At 41.8% G+C, this 19017-nt stretch overlaps 1 protein-coding gene across 2 annotated transcripts in view; it reads left to right on the forward strand.

Annotated features, from left to right (window-relative positions):
* carm1 (coactivator-associated arginine methyltransferase 1) overlaps nt 1–12881 on the forward strand; it is a 39825-nt gene extending 26944 nt beyond the window's left edge. The window contains exons 12-17 of one of the 2 annotated variants that reach the window (XR_003928655.1): nt 460–549; nt 1091–1203; nt 2107–2184; nt 4262–4278; nt 4413–4481; nt 6625–6760. Coding sequence is in view for 1 of the 2 variants with exons in the window: in XM_030058865.1 (XP_029914725.1) it covers nt 460–549; nt 1091–1203; nt 2107–2184; nt 4413–4481; nt 6625–6764 (490 nt within the window). In the remaining variant the exon portion in view is untranslated. Of the gene's footprint in view, nt 1–459; nt 550–1090; nt 1204–2106; nt 2185–4261; nt 4279–4412; nt 4482–6624 lie in introns of both variants that reach the window. The other variant, XM_030058865.1, reaches the window with a different exon arrangement.
* Nucleotides 12882–19017: the final 6136 nt, after the last annotated feature.

A 19017-nucleotide genomic window follows, 5' to 3' on the forward strand; every position in this document is an offset into this window, starting at 1 on the left:
TTAACTGTCCCTTTTTTTTTTTTGTTATTTGTCATATTTCTGCTTTTTGTGACAGTCAGTTATTAGTTATTAGATTTGGACAAAACTTTACATGAAGTATCTTGGTTATGAGAATGAAAAGTTATTAGAGGAACAGCTAGGTGGCCACGCGTCAACAAACATGACTGCTGTGCATGATATGCTCACGTAATGCCCTTGTGTGACACCAAACCTGGGGCACTAACTTGTCTTGACATTTGTAGGATGTGCAACATTTGGAGCAAATCAGTAAAGTGGCAGTATTGCATCAGTTGAATTCCTCAGTGTTGATCACTGCAGTTGTATTGTTATGTTGTTTTGATTTCATGCTTTGGTGCCTGTTGTAAGATCTCTCAGTGCCCTGAAAAGTGCAATCCAAATAAAATGCACTAGTGTAATAGTAATAATATTTTCATGAATGTAATGTCTTTGTGCCCCCAGACAAAGCTACGACATCAGTATTGTTGCCCAGGTGGACCAGACAGGCTCAAAGTCCAGCAACCTGCTGGACTTAAAAAACCCCTTCTTCAGGTGAGTTGCTGTAAGCACACCTGTGCTATTTGAAAATCACTTAAGTTGCATTTTTTTTTAATTGATTGATTGATTGACTGATCGATTGATAAGGTTTAATGTGTGGCAAGCATCGTAAATAAAGTACTATGGTGCTACAGAGATGCCCTTAGTTGTAAATTGTATTTTACAGATGTAAGAAAACATGTTTATTTTGCATAGATCTCAGCAAAAATGTCACCAGCATTTTAATAGCTTTGAAAATGAATCAGTGAAAATGTAAAAATGATCATTATCACTAGAATTGTGACTTATATTGCTATCACAATATCAGTAAAAGTAATCACGACATTATTAGTATTATTATTATTGTTATAAGTAGTATTAGTATTAATATTAGTATTAGTATCACTATCACTATTAGTATTATTTTAACAGTATTGTTCAGCCCTCACTGTTTCTAATGTGTGTGTGTTATTAAACCTTTATTTTACCAGGCAAAAATTGCTTGAGATTAAAAAAAAAAAATCTCTTGTGTTTTTGTGTGTGTGGATATCTGTAGGTACACAGGCACCTCCCCCACGCCCCCTCCTGGCTCACACTACAGCTCCCCATCCGAGAACATGTGGAACACAGGGGGGGCCTACAGCATGAGTCAGGGGATGGCCGTATCAGGTGAGCACACACACACACACACACACACACACACACACACACACACACACACACACAAAACAAATGTGTTTTCCAGCATCAGTCGCAGCTCTCCTGCCTGTCAGCAAATACCATGGAATTTTAGAGGTGTGCACTCCAGGCAGGCAGACTCAGGGAATTAGATGAATTTTCTGGAGATGTCAGGGAATATCATGAAATTTAGCAGATTACTTACTTCAGTATAGCAGAATAAATTTTCCATCTGCATTAGATGATTTTTACACCAAAAAACATTAACAAGAAAGATGACAATTGTCAGTTCTTACTTTTAATGCTCTTAATAGAGGGTGATGTTTTTGGTTTAATATATTCAGATATTTTACAGTTACGTGTGTGTGTGTGCTCTTTTGCTGGAGTTCTGCACCTTTTCGTGATAGGCCACACCCACCACAGACTCCCTTTTGGCCAATCAGCGTGAAAGGTTAATCAGCTCTTCATTGCCCCATGACCAAGCTATCCACAAAGTCTTGTGGTGTTTTGTGAATTCATTCGGAACATCTCGTTGTGATAGACAAAGTGATAGAAAATGAACAAGAAAGTATTTTAAAGAAAAAGTACTAGAACAATAATTCAAAAAATAAAATGAAAATACTGGAAAATTAATAAAATATTACCGGAAACTTTAACTCCACCGAAACACTTTTAGTGACAGTGCTTCATTGTTATCTGTTATCTTTTAATTTTCTCATGACTTTTCTGCTGTGTGCTGGCTCACAACGCTTTCTGTCAGGGGCCGTTGTCACTCTTTGGCACTTTGTAAATCGTCTGTGAAGACAAACAGTATATTCTACCCATGGTACCCATAGATTCTTTTTGTGGACTGTTAAATTTTTGATTGCTTTGTTTGTTATCACTTTCCTCCAGGGATGCCAGCAGCGTACGACCTCAGCACAGTCATTGGCAGCGGCTCGACAGTGTCTCACAACAACCTAATCCCCCTGGGTACGAATCACACTCAACTTGGCTTCTTCTCATCTTACAGTTATGCATAATGGAGAGCCCCAAAAAATGTCCACAAGGCGTCAAAAACAGGAGATTATAAAGACAAACCTTATGCAACCTTATGCGCTGTTCCTGGACAGGTTTCTATTGAGTGCATAGGTCTGCATGGTATGGGAAAATATCCTATTGAGACGACTTGCAGTATATTGTGATTGCAGTTTGAATTATCACATGAAGTTGAACCCTTAACTCGTCACCACACTAAAACTACTGGAGAACTGCTAAATAATACTCCTGATCAGACCGATCATAAATAGCATAAGATATTTGTAACTGTAAGACCTTTTAATCATGCAATATTATCAGTCATTCTATTGCAAAATAATTTTTTAAAAGGAAAATGCTTTTACAAGGCATTGGCCTGCTTGCACTCCTACTTGTTGCTTTGTCTTGTTTGTCCTCGTCTATAGGGCCTTGCCTGCTACAGTCTTTTTCAGGCCAAATCCTCCTTCACTGTGTCATTTCCTCACTAAGCTGCTTCTCTCCTCCAACTCTCAGTGCTCTCTAGCGCTCCACTCTGCTAGACAGTCTCTCTGGTGTCTGACTGGTTGACAGCGTGATTGGTATGGCTTGTCCACAGTCTGAGCAACTTGGCTAATGTGTTGCTCAGCTATGACCAATTACCAGTAGTGCAAGACACTCTAACTGTGTCTTTAAAGGCTGGCTGGTACAAAGTTTTGAACAGGAAAATTGTAATTTCCACTGATTTGGTATTGACTTTCATAGTGTTACATTGTTCTGCTGTTTCAAAAGCTAGCTGGCAAGTGCTGATCAGGCAAGGTTATTTGAAAATCAACTGAAGGCAATTATTCTGTGATCTTTCCCATAAATGATATAGAGAGTGTGGAACCTTTTGAATGGCTTCAATCAGCATGTCCATTTTGCACTCACAAGGCAGATCAAAAACACATCAGTATGTAAACAAAGAAATCGGATTGGCTGTTGAGGGATGATTACTGTGAAACGTACAGCCATTTGCTGGCTATGAACTCATTTTCTGAGTTTCACCTCTGTAGGATTGAATGGCCTTTCAGTGACTTGGTGATCATGTCACTCAAGGTGTGAATGCACATATAGACACTTCCCTCTTGGGTTCTGATACCAAGGGGCCAACAACCATGACAACAATTGTCACAGTGCAGTAGAGGGCAGATTGGGCTGCATATTTTTGTCAAACCTGAGCTGAGATGGCAGCATGGTAACCGAGTTATGCCCAAACCCGACAGGCATTCCTTTAGCTGGTGTCCAAACCCGACCCAAGCCCAGGTTTTTTTTGTCCGCCATCGCTAGGTTACATCTGCTGCCTGAAATAGCCTACATGTTACCTTCAGTGCCATCACGTAAACTCCAGCACTATATAGGACATTGCCCAGAACAGACAGTTGCCAACACGACTAAACCTGACCCGAACCCAAACATAATTTCTAAATTTTTGTCTGAACCCAATCTGAGCTGTCGGGACCAGTGCATGACATTGCAGACTGTAAACCTCCTGCAGAAGCCAGTCAGCAGATTGGTGTTATTCACAGAACTTCAGTGGAGTAGAACAGTCATTGAAATGTTTGCTGTGGTCATTTGGTACAGAATAAAATGGTGATTGCTGGTTTGCTGCTATGGTGACACACATCAGTAGGGCAGTGAAGTGTGACACACTTGCTTGAGAGCTGAAAAGATATGTTGTGCTGTGAAAGGATATGTTGTGCATGAACAGTTACCATCAACTGCTCCAACAATCCTCAGTTCCCCTCCAACAGCACAACATACCTCCAGACTCCACTGCTCATGGTCATTGGTCATTGATCATTGCTGCAAAACCTCTCACCTTGGCAAGATGGCTGACACACAAGTTATTCTGGTACAATTTAGGTGTATCGTTGGCAGCTGCTCTGACCATCCCATGTTGATTTAAATGGGAAAGTCTGTTCTGCTTCATTCAAGTTCTGTGGCTTAAGCATATCATGTTGGTTTAGTTAATACTGTGAAAGAGAGATCTTTTATTTTTATTTTTTTATTGCAGCTGCATATGGCTTTGATGTAAGACACTTAATTGCAATTTTGGTTTAAATTTGTAAAGGCAGGCACCCACATTGCATCATTCTATAGCCTTTACGTGTTTCTGTGGTGTATGTATACTTGACTGTCCCTTTCTCTCTGACTCATTGTCACAGTCAACACTGGGATTGTGAATCACACCCACTCCAGGATGGGCTCCATCATGAGCACAGGAATTGTCCAGGGTATGTCCACCAGTCAGTTAAACCTCTGGCTTTTTTTCCCTCTTGTATGACTAGAGTCTAACAGTCACTAGTATGTACGTTGGTGCTTACTATCCATTAATCCATTAATTTACAAGTAATTTTGTTAGTAAACTAGCTAAAGTTGCCAAGGTGGCTAGTCTCTACCTAGCACTAGATTCAAGATTCAATTCACTAATGGGCCAGTTCACTAATGGGCCAAATCATTGAAAATGTGAAGCGATGGCCCTTGGGATTCTTAGATCCACTAGTTAATATGATGCAGCAAGACTTGATCTTCAGGTTGTGTTGTTTCCTGTCTAGATGGTAACCCTAGATTTGCAGAACTCTCGCAACTCTAGGTTTGAACTCTCACGAGTGCAGTTAGGGGTTAGTTAGAGCAGTGTTCCCCAAGCCAGTCCTCAAGGACTGCCTGTCCTGCAGGTTTTGGTTTCAGCTCTGCTCTTGCACACCTGACCCAATTAAGGCCCATGCATCTTCCTGCATGCCCTGTTCAGGTAGATCTGCTTCAACCAATCAGCATGAAGCCCTTAAATGGATCAGGTGTGAAAGAACAGAGCTGAAACAAAAACCTGCAGGACAGGGGGTCCTTGAGGACTGGGTTGGGGAAACATTGACTACGTTTACATGCACACCATATTCTGGTTCGGGTCAATATTCCAGTTAAGGTAACTGCGCTGCGGCAACTGGAATATTCCGTTAACATGTTACTTGGCATGTTCCCGTGTTTAGGCGTATTCCACTCTCTTATGTAATGCGACACTCAGCCGCAGGGGGCAGCAGTACGCGTATAGGCGTCTGGTCTGCTGGAAATACTGAAGAAGAAGTCTTCTTCTTCTTCTTCTGTCGCTATTTCTATGTTTTCTCCCTCAATATACTCAATGATATTTAAGTCTTTCATCAGCTGAAGGCAGACTGCAGTCTCCTGGCTCTTGCTGCTTTTTGCCATGTCGTTTTCCCCGCTTGCACTAACCATAGCAACAAAGACACCCCAGAATTCCTTGCGAATCGAGCATGCGCAGTCGTGACTGAATATTCCAGTTCGGGGCATTTTCCGACTAAGGTGTTTACATGCCTCAATATTCCAGTTGGAACAGGCATATGCCAGGGGTCTTATTCGGAATTCTCTCCAACTGGAATATGACCTTAATCGGGTTCAGTGCGTGTTTACATGACTCGTGCGCAACCGGAATATTGTGAATATTCCGAATAATACAGGAATAAGGTGTGCATGTAAAAGTACTCACTGAGTTAGAGGGTCAAGGTTAGGACAGAGTCAAGTGCTACAGTGTTGAATCAAGTTAGGGCATACAAAAATTTTGAAAATCCAGGGGAACCATCTAGGTACAATCATGTTTCTCACCACAAGTTTTCAAAATGGCTGACAAAAGTATAAGGTCAGTTGGGCTGAAGACTACGTTTGTAGCAGTGGGAATATGTTGACATCAGAGGAAATTCTTCCCACAACAGCTAAATGAAGCAAATTCCATGTTAGCCTTGCTCTACAGTGAACACATGATTCAACAGAACAGTCTGTCTGCGCTACTTAGTTCTGCTATGCTTTGGTAAAGCAGTCTTGTTAAAGCTCTGCTTTGCTTTTTCTGCTTGGGCTACACAATTCGAGGTTGCTGTTGCTCTTCAGCAAGTTTCATGTGTAGTTATTTATTTATTTATTTATTCAAATAGTGCCAGCTCATGAAATGAAAACAAATGGCTCTCAATATCTACATGTTTTTGGCACCATGAGTTTTTGATGGTTTGACCACTTTTTATCTAAGGTAACTCTGATACAGCCTTATTGAGATAGACGTAGCATAGCTCTTTAAGAGATAGCTCAGTGCAGGGTTAGTTGGATGAAGTTAGCAGTGTACTTGTGAATGCACAAGTTTACATCAAACCAAACAGGATGGCACCCTCTGACTTGAACCCCCCTGACTCTTAGGCAAGAAAAACCTCCCCAAAACACAAAGATAATGGGTGTAAGGGATGATATCTTGAGAAGGACCATAGAGAGAAGGGCCTTTTCTTGGCTAGTCAGTATAGCAGGTCTCAACCAGGTGGACAAGGGAAGTGTTACTTTAAGGCAATTTTTGATGGTAAAACTCTGCTATTTTCCTTCTTCCAGGAGCTACTACAGGCCAGTCAGGCCCCAGCAGCAGCAGCACTCACTACCCAGTCACCAACCAGTTCACCATGGGAGGTGCTGCCATCTCCATGGCCTCACCCATGGCTATCCCCAGCAACACCATGCATTATGGCAGTTAAAAGAAGACTTCGCTGAGATCTCCTCAACACCCCCTGACCCCGCATGACAAGAGCCCCCCCCCACGCCTCCCAGTGGAGCCCCTCAGTCTGCTCCCCGTCCCTTGACCCTGACTGACCAACCGCAGCCAAAACCAGTATACCAAAACCAGTGCTACTGAGGCACTCCCTCTCCCCTCCTCGTTGTCCTCACTCTGCTCTATTCTGTCCATCACTTTATTACCGGTCTTAAGCTCTTGTATCCGTCCAGACTCTTGTCTTGCTAGACCTCCTCTTCCTCCTTGAATTCATCGGGACTGTAATACATATGCACATGGAGAAACAGCCTGTCAAAGACAAGCTGCACAACTGTATTGCGGTTGTCACCTCCCACCTCTCCTCCCTCATCGTTTCTGTCCATGCTTCAGACTCCCCCCTTCCTTCCTCCCTGTTTTCGAAGTGTCATGACACACCAAACCTGTTTCCTGAAACCGTCTTCATCCCCTGAAAATTAACTTGTTGCCAGCTACCAGCACCACTCTGTCCCCATGGTCCTGTACACCTCTATACCCGACCTATGCTGAAATGATCTTCATTTGTACAGTAGGACACTATAGACATTGCCATAATCTCAATCATCGTCAACCCTCGGGGCTGCCATCTCGGTTTTTCATATCACGTCTTCAAGGTTCTTTTCCATCTATTAGAGACTGACTCAAGCCAGACAAGACGGTTCCTTCATGTCCTGCCTATTGCCGTTAGGTATGGTTTTCCGTTATGTAGGTTTTTTCCTTTAATTTCTTAATGAAAAGTAGGTGTCTTGATGTTTAGGTGAAGGAAAAGTTGGAAGAATTAATCAAGTCTTGGGAAAATGGCCCATCTTCCTTTTTAGATCTTTGGCTCCAGTGCTCCATGCTAACACTTGAGCATACACTCTCTTGAGTGATAGTAAGCTAGTGTTAGCGTGCAGCACTGGGGCCAACGTAGATGATCCTGCTGTCTGCAGTTCCATCACTGAACAGCTAAGGTGACCAGTGGGACTGTCGCTGCCCCATCCATCCTTCCTGCCCGATCGATACTGCGCATGTGCAAGTGTCTGCAGAGATGGAGAGGAGGCAGGATGTCTCAAAGTCAGATGAATCACTTGATAGTTCATCAACTCTGGAAAACATGATGTGTGTGACTGGGTGCAGTCTGATGAAGGTTGGTTTTTAAAATCCCAGAAAAATCTTGAGCTGCAGTTCCGGTCAAGCTATCTACTCATAGGCTACCTTGGACACAATGCTGTCTCTAAATTCAATGACAGATGGTGCTTGAAAAATACTGTACATTGTCAATAGGGAAAGCAAATCCTGAAAAGTTTGAGGACTAAATGCAGCACACAACTTAAATTACTGAAATAACCCTTTTCATACATAAACAGAAACAGTTTCACATTAAAACTTTTGTTTTTAACTATAGTCTGATTTTACCAGGCTTTCAAACAACAAGCCTCATCAGACTGCACCCAGAAGATTTTACATTTTTTAAAAAGATGTAATGAATGACATTCAGCGTTAAACGAGTGAGACATCACGCCACGAGTTTCACATGCGCAGCACCGCTCACGTAGGATGTATGGATCAGGTTGTGACAGGGATAATTTGCCTGGAACTTGGTGCATTTCTTGAAGCTACAACATTTCTGAATCCTCCCAAAGTTGTAAACATGACCCATACCTTTGGTTAGACCCATTGTCATCCTCTTTAGCCAATAGCCCATTTTTTTTTTTAGCTGACAGGACACGGCAGCAGCTCCTCCCCTGCTAGTCAGCTATTCATAGTGGTCAGCCAGACCGGGCCAGCAACGCCGAAGAAGGAGCCTCTGGAGGACAGACAGTAAGGACCAATGACCCAAGTATCGGCCTGCTGGTCAGTGGAATGAGGAAAACTGTGTCGAATTGGCAGCGTGCTAGTTTACATACCCGCTTCCCTCCCCTCTTCATCCCAACCTCCTTTTTGAGACTGTGAGACTGTCACGAAGAGACTTAAAGGTTGAGGCATGGGAGAGAGGGCCAGAGCCTCTCCCGCCTTCCTCCTCATCATTCACCATGTATGATTTCCAACATATCATACCCCACCCTCCCCCCCTTTATCAGTCAAGGAGAGAAAGACTTCAACATGTATGCATTGCTTCCAGTCTCACAATTATTGGACTCGGTTCATTTTCAGTTTATGATTTAGCAAGTTTTAAGACAGCCGTGAAAAAATGTCTCTTTGTAGGGTTAATCATTTTTGTCTTTTGTTTTTGTTTTCCTTTCACAAAAAACAACAAACAATCTTAAAAAAAAAAAAAAAAGAAAGAAAAAGGAGCAAATTAAATGTGGTGGAGATGTTCCAAAAAACCATTCTGGAATCACGTCTTGTTGTAGTACTTTAATTTGTTCATACTTTGTTAAATAGACTCGTTAACGCACCGGATGTTAATCATGTGGTAGCTAGCTATAGCGCTCTTGTCTCTTTTGTCATGAAATCGTTGCTCTGTGTAGTCACTAGTGGCATCCACTTTTATTATGGAAAGTGTATGAGGAAGACCATGTCTCATGTTGTGTCGTGTCTGTGTGTTTATATCTGCCAGTAATAACACTTCTCTCACTGTTTGACATTGACTCTTCTGCTCCAGAGGAAGCTAGAGAACGTCCCTCAGTCCCTTATTGTTTCACATGGGCGCTAGGGAAGGACAAGATTCATTTTCTCAATCCAGAACCAAAGTGCTTTGGCAACTAATCAATTCGGAGTTTGAAAGGATAGTTCACCCATTTTAAAACATGTCAGAATTCATTTCTCACCTAGCTGATGTGTAGGACTGTGGTGTTGCTATATTCCTCTCACCAGTGTTCCCCCACAGCTAACATTGTTAAAAATAATCATCTTAATCCACTCAAAGAAGGCTGATCATCACCGCACAAGATTTGCAAAACTAAAATGCACATAGAGTTACAGATTGTGCATGGACAATGGACCTTTATCATTTAGTCAGAGCAGCAGCAGCCACCGCAAAGACGGAGGGAGATTGAATTTGCTATCATTAGTTTTCTTCATTGAACACGTGCACATGTTGAAGGACAAAAATAACAACTTTCTCCAGAGTACTAAAAGACAGCTGGCAGGTCATGTTGTGGCTGGCTTCTTCTTTTCCTCCGTAGCAACTGAAGTTCAGCGCGGGGAGCTGATTCCGCACAAGAAAATAGGTACACCACTGATAAAATGTTTTTGAAAAAGGTAAATTCTGCTAAAAATTCTGCTACACATCATCATCAAAGTCAACTGAGTTTGATGGTTACTTTAAGAATGTTAGCTGGGGACCACCTCAGTGGCAGGAGGCTAACAGTTAGCATTTGGAGCATCCAGCCAGTATCCAGCACTCAGTAACAATGAGAGGAAGATAGCACCACTGCTGTCCTATAGAACAGCTGGGAGAGGGAGAGAAATCTTATTTTTCAGGGATCTCATTTTTCAAAACAGGTGAACTATCTCTTTAAATCAACTTGCCCTTTGCTTCGTGTCGTGCACAAAGCAGCTCCGCTAGTCTGCAGAGGTACATACAGATTTGCCAAGTTGCTGGTGGCCTGAAGTCAACATTGCTGACATGTTGGAGAGCAAGCCATTCTGCCAATTAGAGCATTTCTTTAGCTATGACTTCACTTCCAAGTCTTTGCATGTGCACACTAACTTGGTCAATACAACAGATTCTGGTCATTTTTGTTTGTCACTTAGCAGAGAAGCATTTTCCCCGCTAGTTGCTAAGGCTGTAATTAGGCCGTTTTCTTCTTCAAATCCAGAGTGCATGTGAATGGCACTAGTAGGAGCTCAGTAGGTACAAAGAGTTACATTATCATTACGTCACGTTTTTTTCCCCCCATCATTATTATTATTATTTTTAAATAGAAAGAGGATTGTGTACTCGATGAGGAAGAGGAATCCACTCTGAACCCCAGTGTGGAAAGAGACACCACACCCACAGTTTTATAGTCTCTGAATCAAGAATCTGTCAAGGCACTAGTGACTTCATTTCCAAACAGTGACCAATCTAGCATCTTCTTACAGCCACGGGGAACAGCAAAGGTGTTGCAAAGCCATTTTACTGTAAAAGCTTGGGAACGCCTGATCATGCCTGTCTGGAGGACTAGTTTGTACTAACATGATGAGCAATGAGGCTAAAGATGAGAGCAGCATTGCAAAAGGAAATGCACCTCCAAGAAAAAAAAAATTAGAATAAAAGCACAGACATTCAAAGTGTGCTTTAGACCAGAATATAAATCAAGCAGGATTCTGCTCCTGTTGTGTGGTACCTAAGTCATCTATTAGGTACCAACTAGTTTGAAATCTTAGAAAGCTGAGAGGGGCTGTGATGGCAGGTATTTTTTTAATGCTGTTATCTCAAGGTCGTGAATTAATTATGCCATCATCTCAGGATAACAAAGCTTTTCTCGTTATAAAGGGATAATTATTTAATTACCAAGAAAATCAAAGGCCAATTTCTCAATCATGAGACATGTTAGCATGAGAAAACAAAAGGTTTCCTCAAAGTAACAAGATGATTAAATCATGGTCACTAGAAAAGAAGTTGCTTTAAGTATCTCAATATCTCGTTTAAACAAACATATTAGAAATCAGGATGTTTAAAGATGAAAATGCCACTTGTTACTGATTAATGCACCAGTTTAAATCAGGATCTAACTCAGGCAGAAATTGCATTGTTAGGGAAAACGACTGTGTGTTTTTTAATGGTGACTTATTCTTACACCATCTTCCTATCTAGACATATCAGCCTTTGGTTTTCTCAAGATAACTTTTAAAAAATGATTGCAACTACAGCCGCTCTCAGCTTCTATAGAAATCCTAGGTTATGTAACATTTTCTTAACTGCAAGTGCAGCAAAACTGGCCAGTTTTTTTTTTCTTTGTCATTTTAGTGTTATTACACCAGTGACCTCCCCTCTTGCCCCTCTTGATGCTGATGTAGTAAAAACCAGCTCTTTTTGTCTTCACTTTCCTCTGTGCTTTTCTTTGAATTTATTTTTCATGCCATTTCCAGCCCGCTATTTGCTGGGAAAGCACCAGTGAGCTCTAGGATCTGCTGAAATGCTCTGATTGGTTGAAGGAAGGAGTTTTCGGTCGTTGCATGTAAATGTTGAACTGACACCACAGACAGTTTGGCAAGACACAAGCAGGATGTATGCAGCGGCAGTGATTCTTTGTTCACTTTATCAGCCGAGGTTTGTATCTCAAAATTGGCTTTCACTGGCAAACCTGGAAGCAGTGGGTAAGTAGCTCAAAAGTGGCAAGGAATGACACTTTGGAATTGGACCAGAGAGGTTGTGGTGACCATGCAGCTAAATAGTTTATCATTTTTAACCTAGATCGAGTTCATTACAACCTCACTGAATACATGTCAAAACACTTATGATTTTTGCAACATCAGAAACCCACTCCTGTTTTTCTTAGTGGTCCTAGTTGACATTAACTGTGTTATTAGTCACACAGTAGTACCAGTCTTTTCATGCTCCATCCTCCAACTTGAAATTCCTTTTGCTGGTTGCTTGCTGTTGGATCCCAGCACAAAAACAGAACTGTTCAAAACAGGGAACCTTATACTTTCTCAGTTTGGATCCCCCCCCCAAAAAAAAATTTCCATAAGATTAGAACTGTACTTACATCAGATGCTTGTGGGAAGCTTATCAAGTCAACACTCTTAGGGAAACAAATTAGGCTGTGACTCATAGGCAAGCAATGGCTATCATGGCCCTCTATGGAGTATGAAAGTCTGTGGCGGCAATGTTTTCAAAGTTATAGAGGTTATTCATTAAGATTTTTTGAGGAAATCCATCCACACATCAGGGAAATTCTTGTCAAGTGTATACAAGAGAATCTGTGGATTTGGTCTGCCATGAATCTCTAGGATTAGAACTTGCACTGTTTCACTTTTCCTCTTTTTTTTTTTTTTCCAAAGTAGAAAAAGTACTGCCATAAGCTCATTTTGTGCTGGTGAATGAAAAATGTATGGCAGTGGCTCCATAACCAGCTGCAGTAGCTGACACTATCAGCAAACCATATTAATATCAAACTGTTAAACACTTGACTGGAAGCTAAAACGGCCAACTACTCTACTTTTTCATTTCTGCATTTTTGTTTTTTATTGATGCAAATGGATCAAAAAAAAAAAGTGCCGGGCTCAGGGATACTTAAAGACACAAAAACAGCTCAAGTCTTGACAGATTTGGAATGAGTGCAGTTTTCCAGTGTATGAATAGAATATGAAGATCTAATTAAAAAAATACTTGCTTGTGACTAAAAAGAAAAACAGGTTGACAGCATATGCATTGTACGAGAGCTTTTCACTGGGGACCCAAAATTAAAAAAAAAAAAAACACTTAAATGTAATAGAAGTAATTTCCTATGAATATAGAATTTCAAGTCGACAAAAATCCCTGCGCACCCCTGGAAGTGTACAGAGTCCAGTCAATAAGGGCTGAGCATTTTTAGATATGTGAGAGCACAGAATGGTGTCAATTCAAGAAAAGAACTTCACTCCTCAGCTAGAAAGCAGTAGAGTGCATGCCTCCACCAACACGATGCAGTTAAGATGTCATTTCCATGTTTGATATTCACCAAAAGTTCACCCCAGACACTGTCATGCCCCACTTTGACCAATCAGTGTAAAAACTGAATCAGTTCTTCCTTGACTCTTGATCAACCTTTACACCAAGTTTCATGCAAATTGGTTGATAAGGTTTTGAGATGTTCCAGGTAACAAACTAGAGTGTGGATACCCAATCTGAGCTTCTCAGGACAGGTTCAGGTCTCCAGAACTTTTGGAATAATGTTTGGGCTTGGGTTGGGTTTGGTCCCATTGGTGTTATTTTAGTGATACTCTAGTGTAAAAAGAATAAAAACGATGGAGCTACTGTCTGTCCTGGGCAACTTCCTGAATAGTGCTGGTGTTCACATGACAATGCTGAAGGCACCATGTAGGCTATTTCAGGTGGCGTAACCTAACGCTGGAGGGCGAGCAAAATCTCGGGCTTAGGCTTGGGTCGGATTTGGCCACCAAAAAAAAAAAAAAATGCCTGTCAGGTTCGGGTTGGGCTCAGTTACTATGCTCTCAGGCTTGGGTCGGGTGCGAACAAAAATATGTGGCCCAATCCACACTTGGTAACAAACAGATAAACAGAATGGGGTGAAAACACCACCCTTGTCAAACACCACTGGCAGAAGTAGTAAGGTCAACCATAAGTAACTAAGGGGAGCTCAACCTGTGCTAGATGGCTGGTGTGGCCAGGGAACCCTGCAGAACTGTTTCCCTACTGCCACCAGTGTCCTGTAAGGCCCTGAGATTCCTTGTGTTGTCACAGGCTATATGAAGTGTTTTATTGCCTGTCTGCTCAACATGCCCTGGCTCTGTCTGGTAAAAGACAGTAGCTTCCCAATTCCTGTCAGCACTGAAGCTCTTGAGATACCTGCAGGAAAGCCCTCTCCATGTGGCAGCGGGAACCAGTCTTGAATAGAACTTCCTTGGTGAACCCATCCAACAGTCTCAGGAAGGTCAGTGCAGTCTGCCATGCAAGCTTAACTTATAGTTACTTATAGTTTCCCTGGGCTATAGTTTATAGTAGAGTCTGACACTGCATCCAGACAAGATAGGAGAGCAAGCGAACAGCTGAAAGACTGGGGGAAAAAAATCAATAGAAGCCATTAGGTTCAATGGGTTTGTCCATAATGACATACAAGGATACAAGAATACAAGGAAGTTTATTGGTCATTATACAACAGGTTGTATAATGAAATTAAAATGTGGTTCCCTCTTGATTGATTAATTGATTGTATAAAAAATAAAATTATTAAACATGGAGGAGTGCAGATGGTGCATTTAGTAGTCTCACAGCCTGAGGGAAGAAGCTGCTCTGTAGTCTGGTGGTGCGGCAGCGGATACTTCTGTATCTTTTGCCTGATGGCAGCAGGGTGTACAGGCTGTGGCTGGGGTGGGTGTTGTCTTTTAGGATCCTTTTGGCTCTGCGCAGGCACCTCACCTCCCCGAGATCTGGCCAATGATGGTGGTGTCATCCGCGAACTTCACAATAGAGTTCTCTCCATGTCGGGGGTTGCAGTCGTGGGTGTACAGCATGAACAGGAGGGGGCTGAGCACACAGCCCTGGGGCGCTCCGGTGTTGAGCACTAGAGTGGAGGAGGAGAGACTGCCAATCCGAACTGACTGGGGTCTGTTTGTGAGGAAGTCCAGTATCCAGTTGCAGAGGGTAGTACTGATGCCCAGAGTGTTCAGTTTTCCAATCAGCTTCATGGGGGAGATTGTGTTGAAAGCTGAGCTGAAGTCAACAAACAGCATTCTGATGTAGGTGCTGCTTTTCTCCAGGTGAGTGAAGACTGAGTGGAGAGCAGTGGAGATGGCATCCTCTGTGGATCTGTTGGTTCTGAATGCAAACTGCTGAGGGTCCAGACTGGCAGGGATGTTGTTCTTTATGTGCTGGAGAACCAGTTTCTCAAAGCACTTCATCAGGATGGGGGTGAGTGCCACAGGGCGGTAGTCATTTAGATCAGACACTGCAGACTTTTTAGGCACAGGGATGATGGTGGCTGTCTTGAAGCAGGTGGGAACACTCTCCTGTGACAGTGATATGTTGAAGATGTCAGTAATGACATCTACTAGCTGGTTGGCACATGTTTTTAGTCACCTGACTTAAAGGCAGCTTTTTTGGCTCTACATAGAGCTCTCACCTCTCCATTCATCCAGGCTTTCTCATTAGGGAATGATTTAACTGTCCTTATTTTTACCACATCATCAGCACATTTGCTGATGTATGATGTCACTGATGATGCGTATTCTTCAAGGTCAATATGATTCTCCTGGGTAGCAGCATCCCTGAACATCTGCCAGTCTGTGCATTCAAAACAGTCCTGTAGAGCTGCTGTAGCTTCATCTGTCCACACTTTAACTGTTTTTACAGTTGGTTTGACCCTTTTTGTCAGCTGGATGTAGGTAGGCAGGAGAAGCAGGAAGATGTGGTCTGACTGGCCAAAATGAGGACGAGAGAGGGCTCTGTAGCTGCCAGGAACATTGGTGTAGACATGGTCCAGTGTGTTGTTTCCTCTGGTGGGGATGTGGACGTGCTGGTGGAATCTAGGCAAAACAGTTCTGAGGTCTGTTTGATTAGTGGGACAGCCTTGGGTCCAAGCCTTCTTAGCCTGAGTCTTACCGCGGCTCGTTTCCCTCTCTTCCTGGGTCGGCCACACCGCTTGCGATGACGTCTGGTCCGAATGTTTTGGTCGTCGGATCTTGAGATACCGAGAGCAGAGATCGTCTCAAGGTCCGCGGCACTCAATCCAATTTTTGCACTTCCTCTTCTGATATTGACGAGTGTATTACTGTCATAAGTAATACACCCACAAGTGACACGATTCTCAGCAATAAAAACGAGAGAATCGCTCCTCTTTATGCTAAAATTGAGGGAGCCACCAGCTGCTGCATGTTTATGTGCCACTGTTGCCATGGATCATCATCACATCAAACAGAACAGGGATTCTCTTGCTCTGGGCTAAAATATTGCTCGCGGTATCTATTTCAACAGCATTTCGCTGGAGTGTCCTGGAGTGTGTATGCATAAGGTGAAAGATCTGTTTGACCATGAGGCCCTGGTAATTGTGTTGCAACCCTGACTAGTGCATTACTTTGACCTCAGTTACCGCTGAGAAAGATTGTTCCAATGCCTTTACATCCAGCACCCTCAATATTGTAAAATTGTCACGGGAGATCATCTGCATAACCAGATAAAACAGCCTGTGAAAGAATCACTCAGCGGATTGTTGCACCATAGAAACAGCCCATGTAAAAAGAAAAATGTTTCTTTAAATAACCTTTCAATTTCTCACCCAAGACAAAGATTCAGATTGTTCAGCAGGTTTCAGAATGAATCTACACAGCACAGATCCCTTGGCACGGACGTCACCATTGTCGTTTTCATGTTGATGTGAACGGCTCAAACTGTAAGATAATAAACGCACCCTGTGGGTGTGCATATCATGGGTGTCCCTGCCCAGTTTGGACCACACGAACCAACTCTTACTCTTATGTTTTTGAAATACAAATTTACCATGAAGGCTTGCGAATAAAACTTTCTTCTTCAGATATTGAAGGTAGCACACGGTGAGTACTTGATACAAAAAAATATGCATTATGGGTGCATTATGGGATCCCTCTAATCTAACCCCTGTACATGTGTGGTCCAAATCAGGGAGGTCTCCAGGTTGGGTTGTCCCAGTGGATATGCACATCCAGTAGGTGCATTTAGCATTTCCCACAATGGAAGCTTCACACTGGGAGTGACTGCAGCATGTTTGCCATTGCAGAGCAGTGAAGCTTGAAAGTTGGCATCGTAACTTACCTCTGATTCTTTTGGAACATCAAAGATGACGACTGACAATATCAATATCAAATCAGTACAGTTGGAGGTGTCCTGGAGGCTCAACTGGTAGTGGGCACACCATTAAACCTTAACGTTTCAGGTCTGATCCAAGCCCTCTGCTGTGAGTATGAAATAAATGAAAAATGCACACAAAAATCGAAAGTTGAAACAGAACAGGTGAGGGCAGAAAGGAAACTCAGGTGCATGCTGTGTGCATATTAACATGGACATTTTCATTCTATCCACATCACAGCGATGTGGGTAGGTTGAAAATATTTAATTTTTTAATTTTTTATCTTATTATTATTATTAGGATTTTTATTATTATTATTAATCATAATCATCACAATAATAATAATAATAATAATACTATTATATTAAATATCAATCTAACTGTTACACAGCAAATACTAAGTTCAAAGTCTATTGATAGTCCATTGATGCTAAGCTGAATATTTCCTTTGGACAGGTTATATGGTCAAGCAGAAAATATTGACTCAACTGAGAGAAAGTTGATGCCAAGTTGAACCCTAACATTGCACAGGGTCCAGCTCAGTTCTTCATCCTCATCCTGCAGTCTCCCAGCAACACATTATACCACATTTTCTTAGAGAGGGATTGCATTTGCCTCTCCTCTCACACCTTTTAGCCAACTGAAAGAAAAGGGAGCTGCTAACATTTCTCTCATGGTGGTGACTAACAGCCTTTTGCCTGTCATCAGAAAGACACCCAACCACTTCTGACAGATTCTTCTGTTGCTCAACACTGTTTCTGCCCGCCAAGTGAATTTCCATTCCCTGATGATCTTTTCCAGTCTTGTTAGAATCCTCCTTGTCTCTGCAGAGGAGAAAGCAATATATTGTTGGCACAAGTGCCTGTGTGGGCTTCAGCAGTAACCTACCGCTGACTCAGAGACTCCTCCTTCCTCTGCCTCCATCCTTCCCAAAATTCTCCAGAAGTGATTCAGAACATGTTGTCTGCTTAAGGCTGTGCATTCCACCTCTAGTCTCCAGGAAGAATGATGAGGTTGCCGGTGAAGTTGTGAGATGAGCAATAACCAAGTGAGGTCAGAAATGCTGACAAAGACATATCTCAGCCTTGACCAGCCTTTCCTTCACTTCTCTTCACTTCTTTTCTATATTAACTGCTTGTTGTTGAGCTGCTTAACCCTCACTACAACTACTTCAACCTAGGAAGACTTTTTGGTGCACATTTGGAAAGTAAACATTCTTGTCTTTAAAAAGAAATAAAAAATTGGAAATTAGAATTTTAAATAAAATCAAGCATTTAAAGATAAAAAAAAAAATCAGAATCATTAAAAAAAAAAAAAAAGTTTTTGGAAACCACAAATTCCTCTCAAAAATAAATAAAATTAATCAAATTAAAAAAGAAAAAACAATCACTGCTTTGATTATTATTATTATTGTTCTTATTTATTTATTTTTGGAAAGTGCCAATTGTTGTCTAAAAATACAATGGTGAAAATAAAGAACCACTCTTTTCTTTGACTTCTTACTGGCCTGTTAAAAAGAATCATTTTGGGGTTGGAATTTTTATGTTTTTTTTTTGTTTTGTTTTTTTTTTAAGACGAGACGAGAATTTCCAACAAATGTCCAACTTTGTAGACAAAAGTTGTTTTTTTTTGTTGTTGTTTTTTAAGAAATAAAGGGGTCAGGGGGTTTAATAAAACCTGTCTAAGTAAAAGCCTGGGTTTCAGATGATCGGCGGTCAGAGTCAAAGAAACCCTCTGTCTTAGGTGAAGTCAAGGCCACATCTCTTGAAATGTCATTTAGGCTCTTTGGCTTTACACACTGAGCAAGCA

The sequence above is a fragment of the Myripristis murdjan genome, chromosome 8 (assembly GCF_902150065.1).
Source record: "Myripristis murdjan chromosome 8, fMyrMur1.1, whole genome shotgun sequence".
Classification (NCBI taxonomy): Eukaryota; Metazoa; Chordata; class Actinopteri; order Holocentriformes; family Holocentridae; genus Myripristis; species Myripristis murdjan.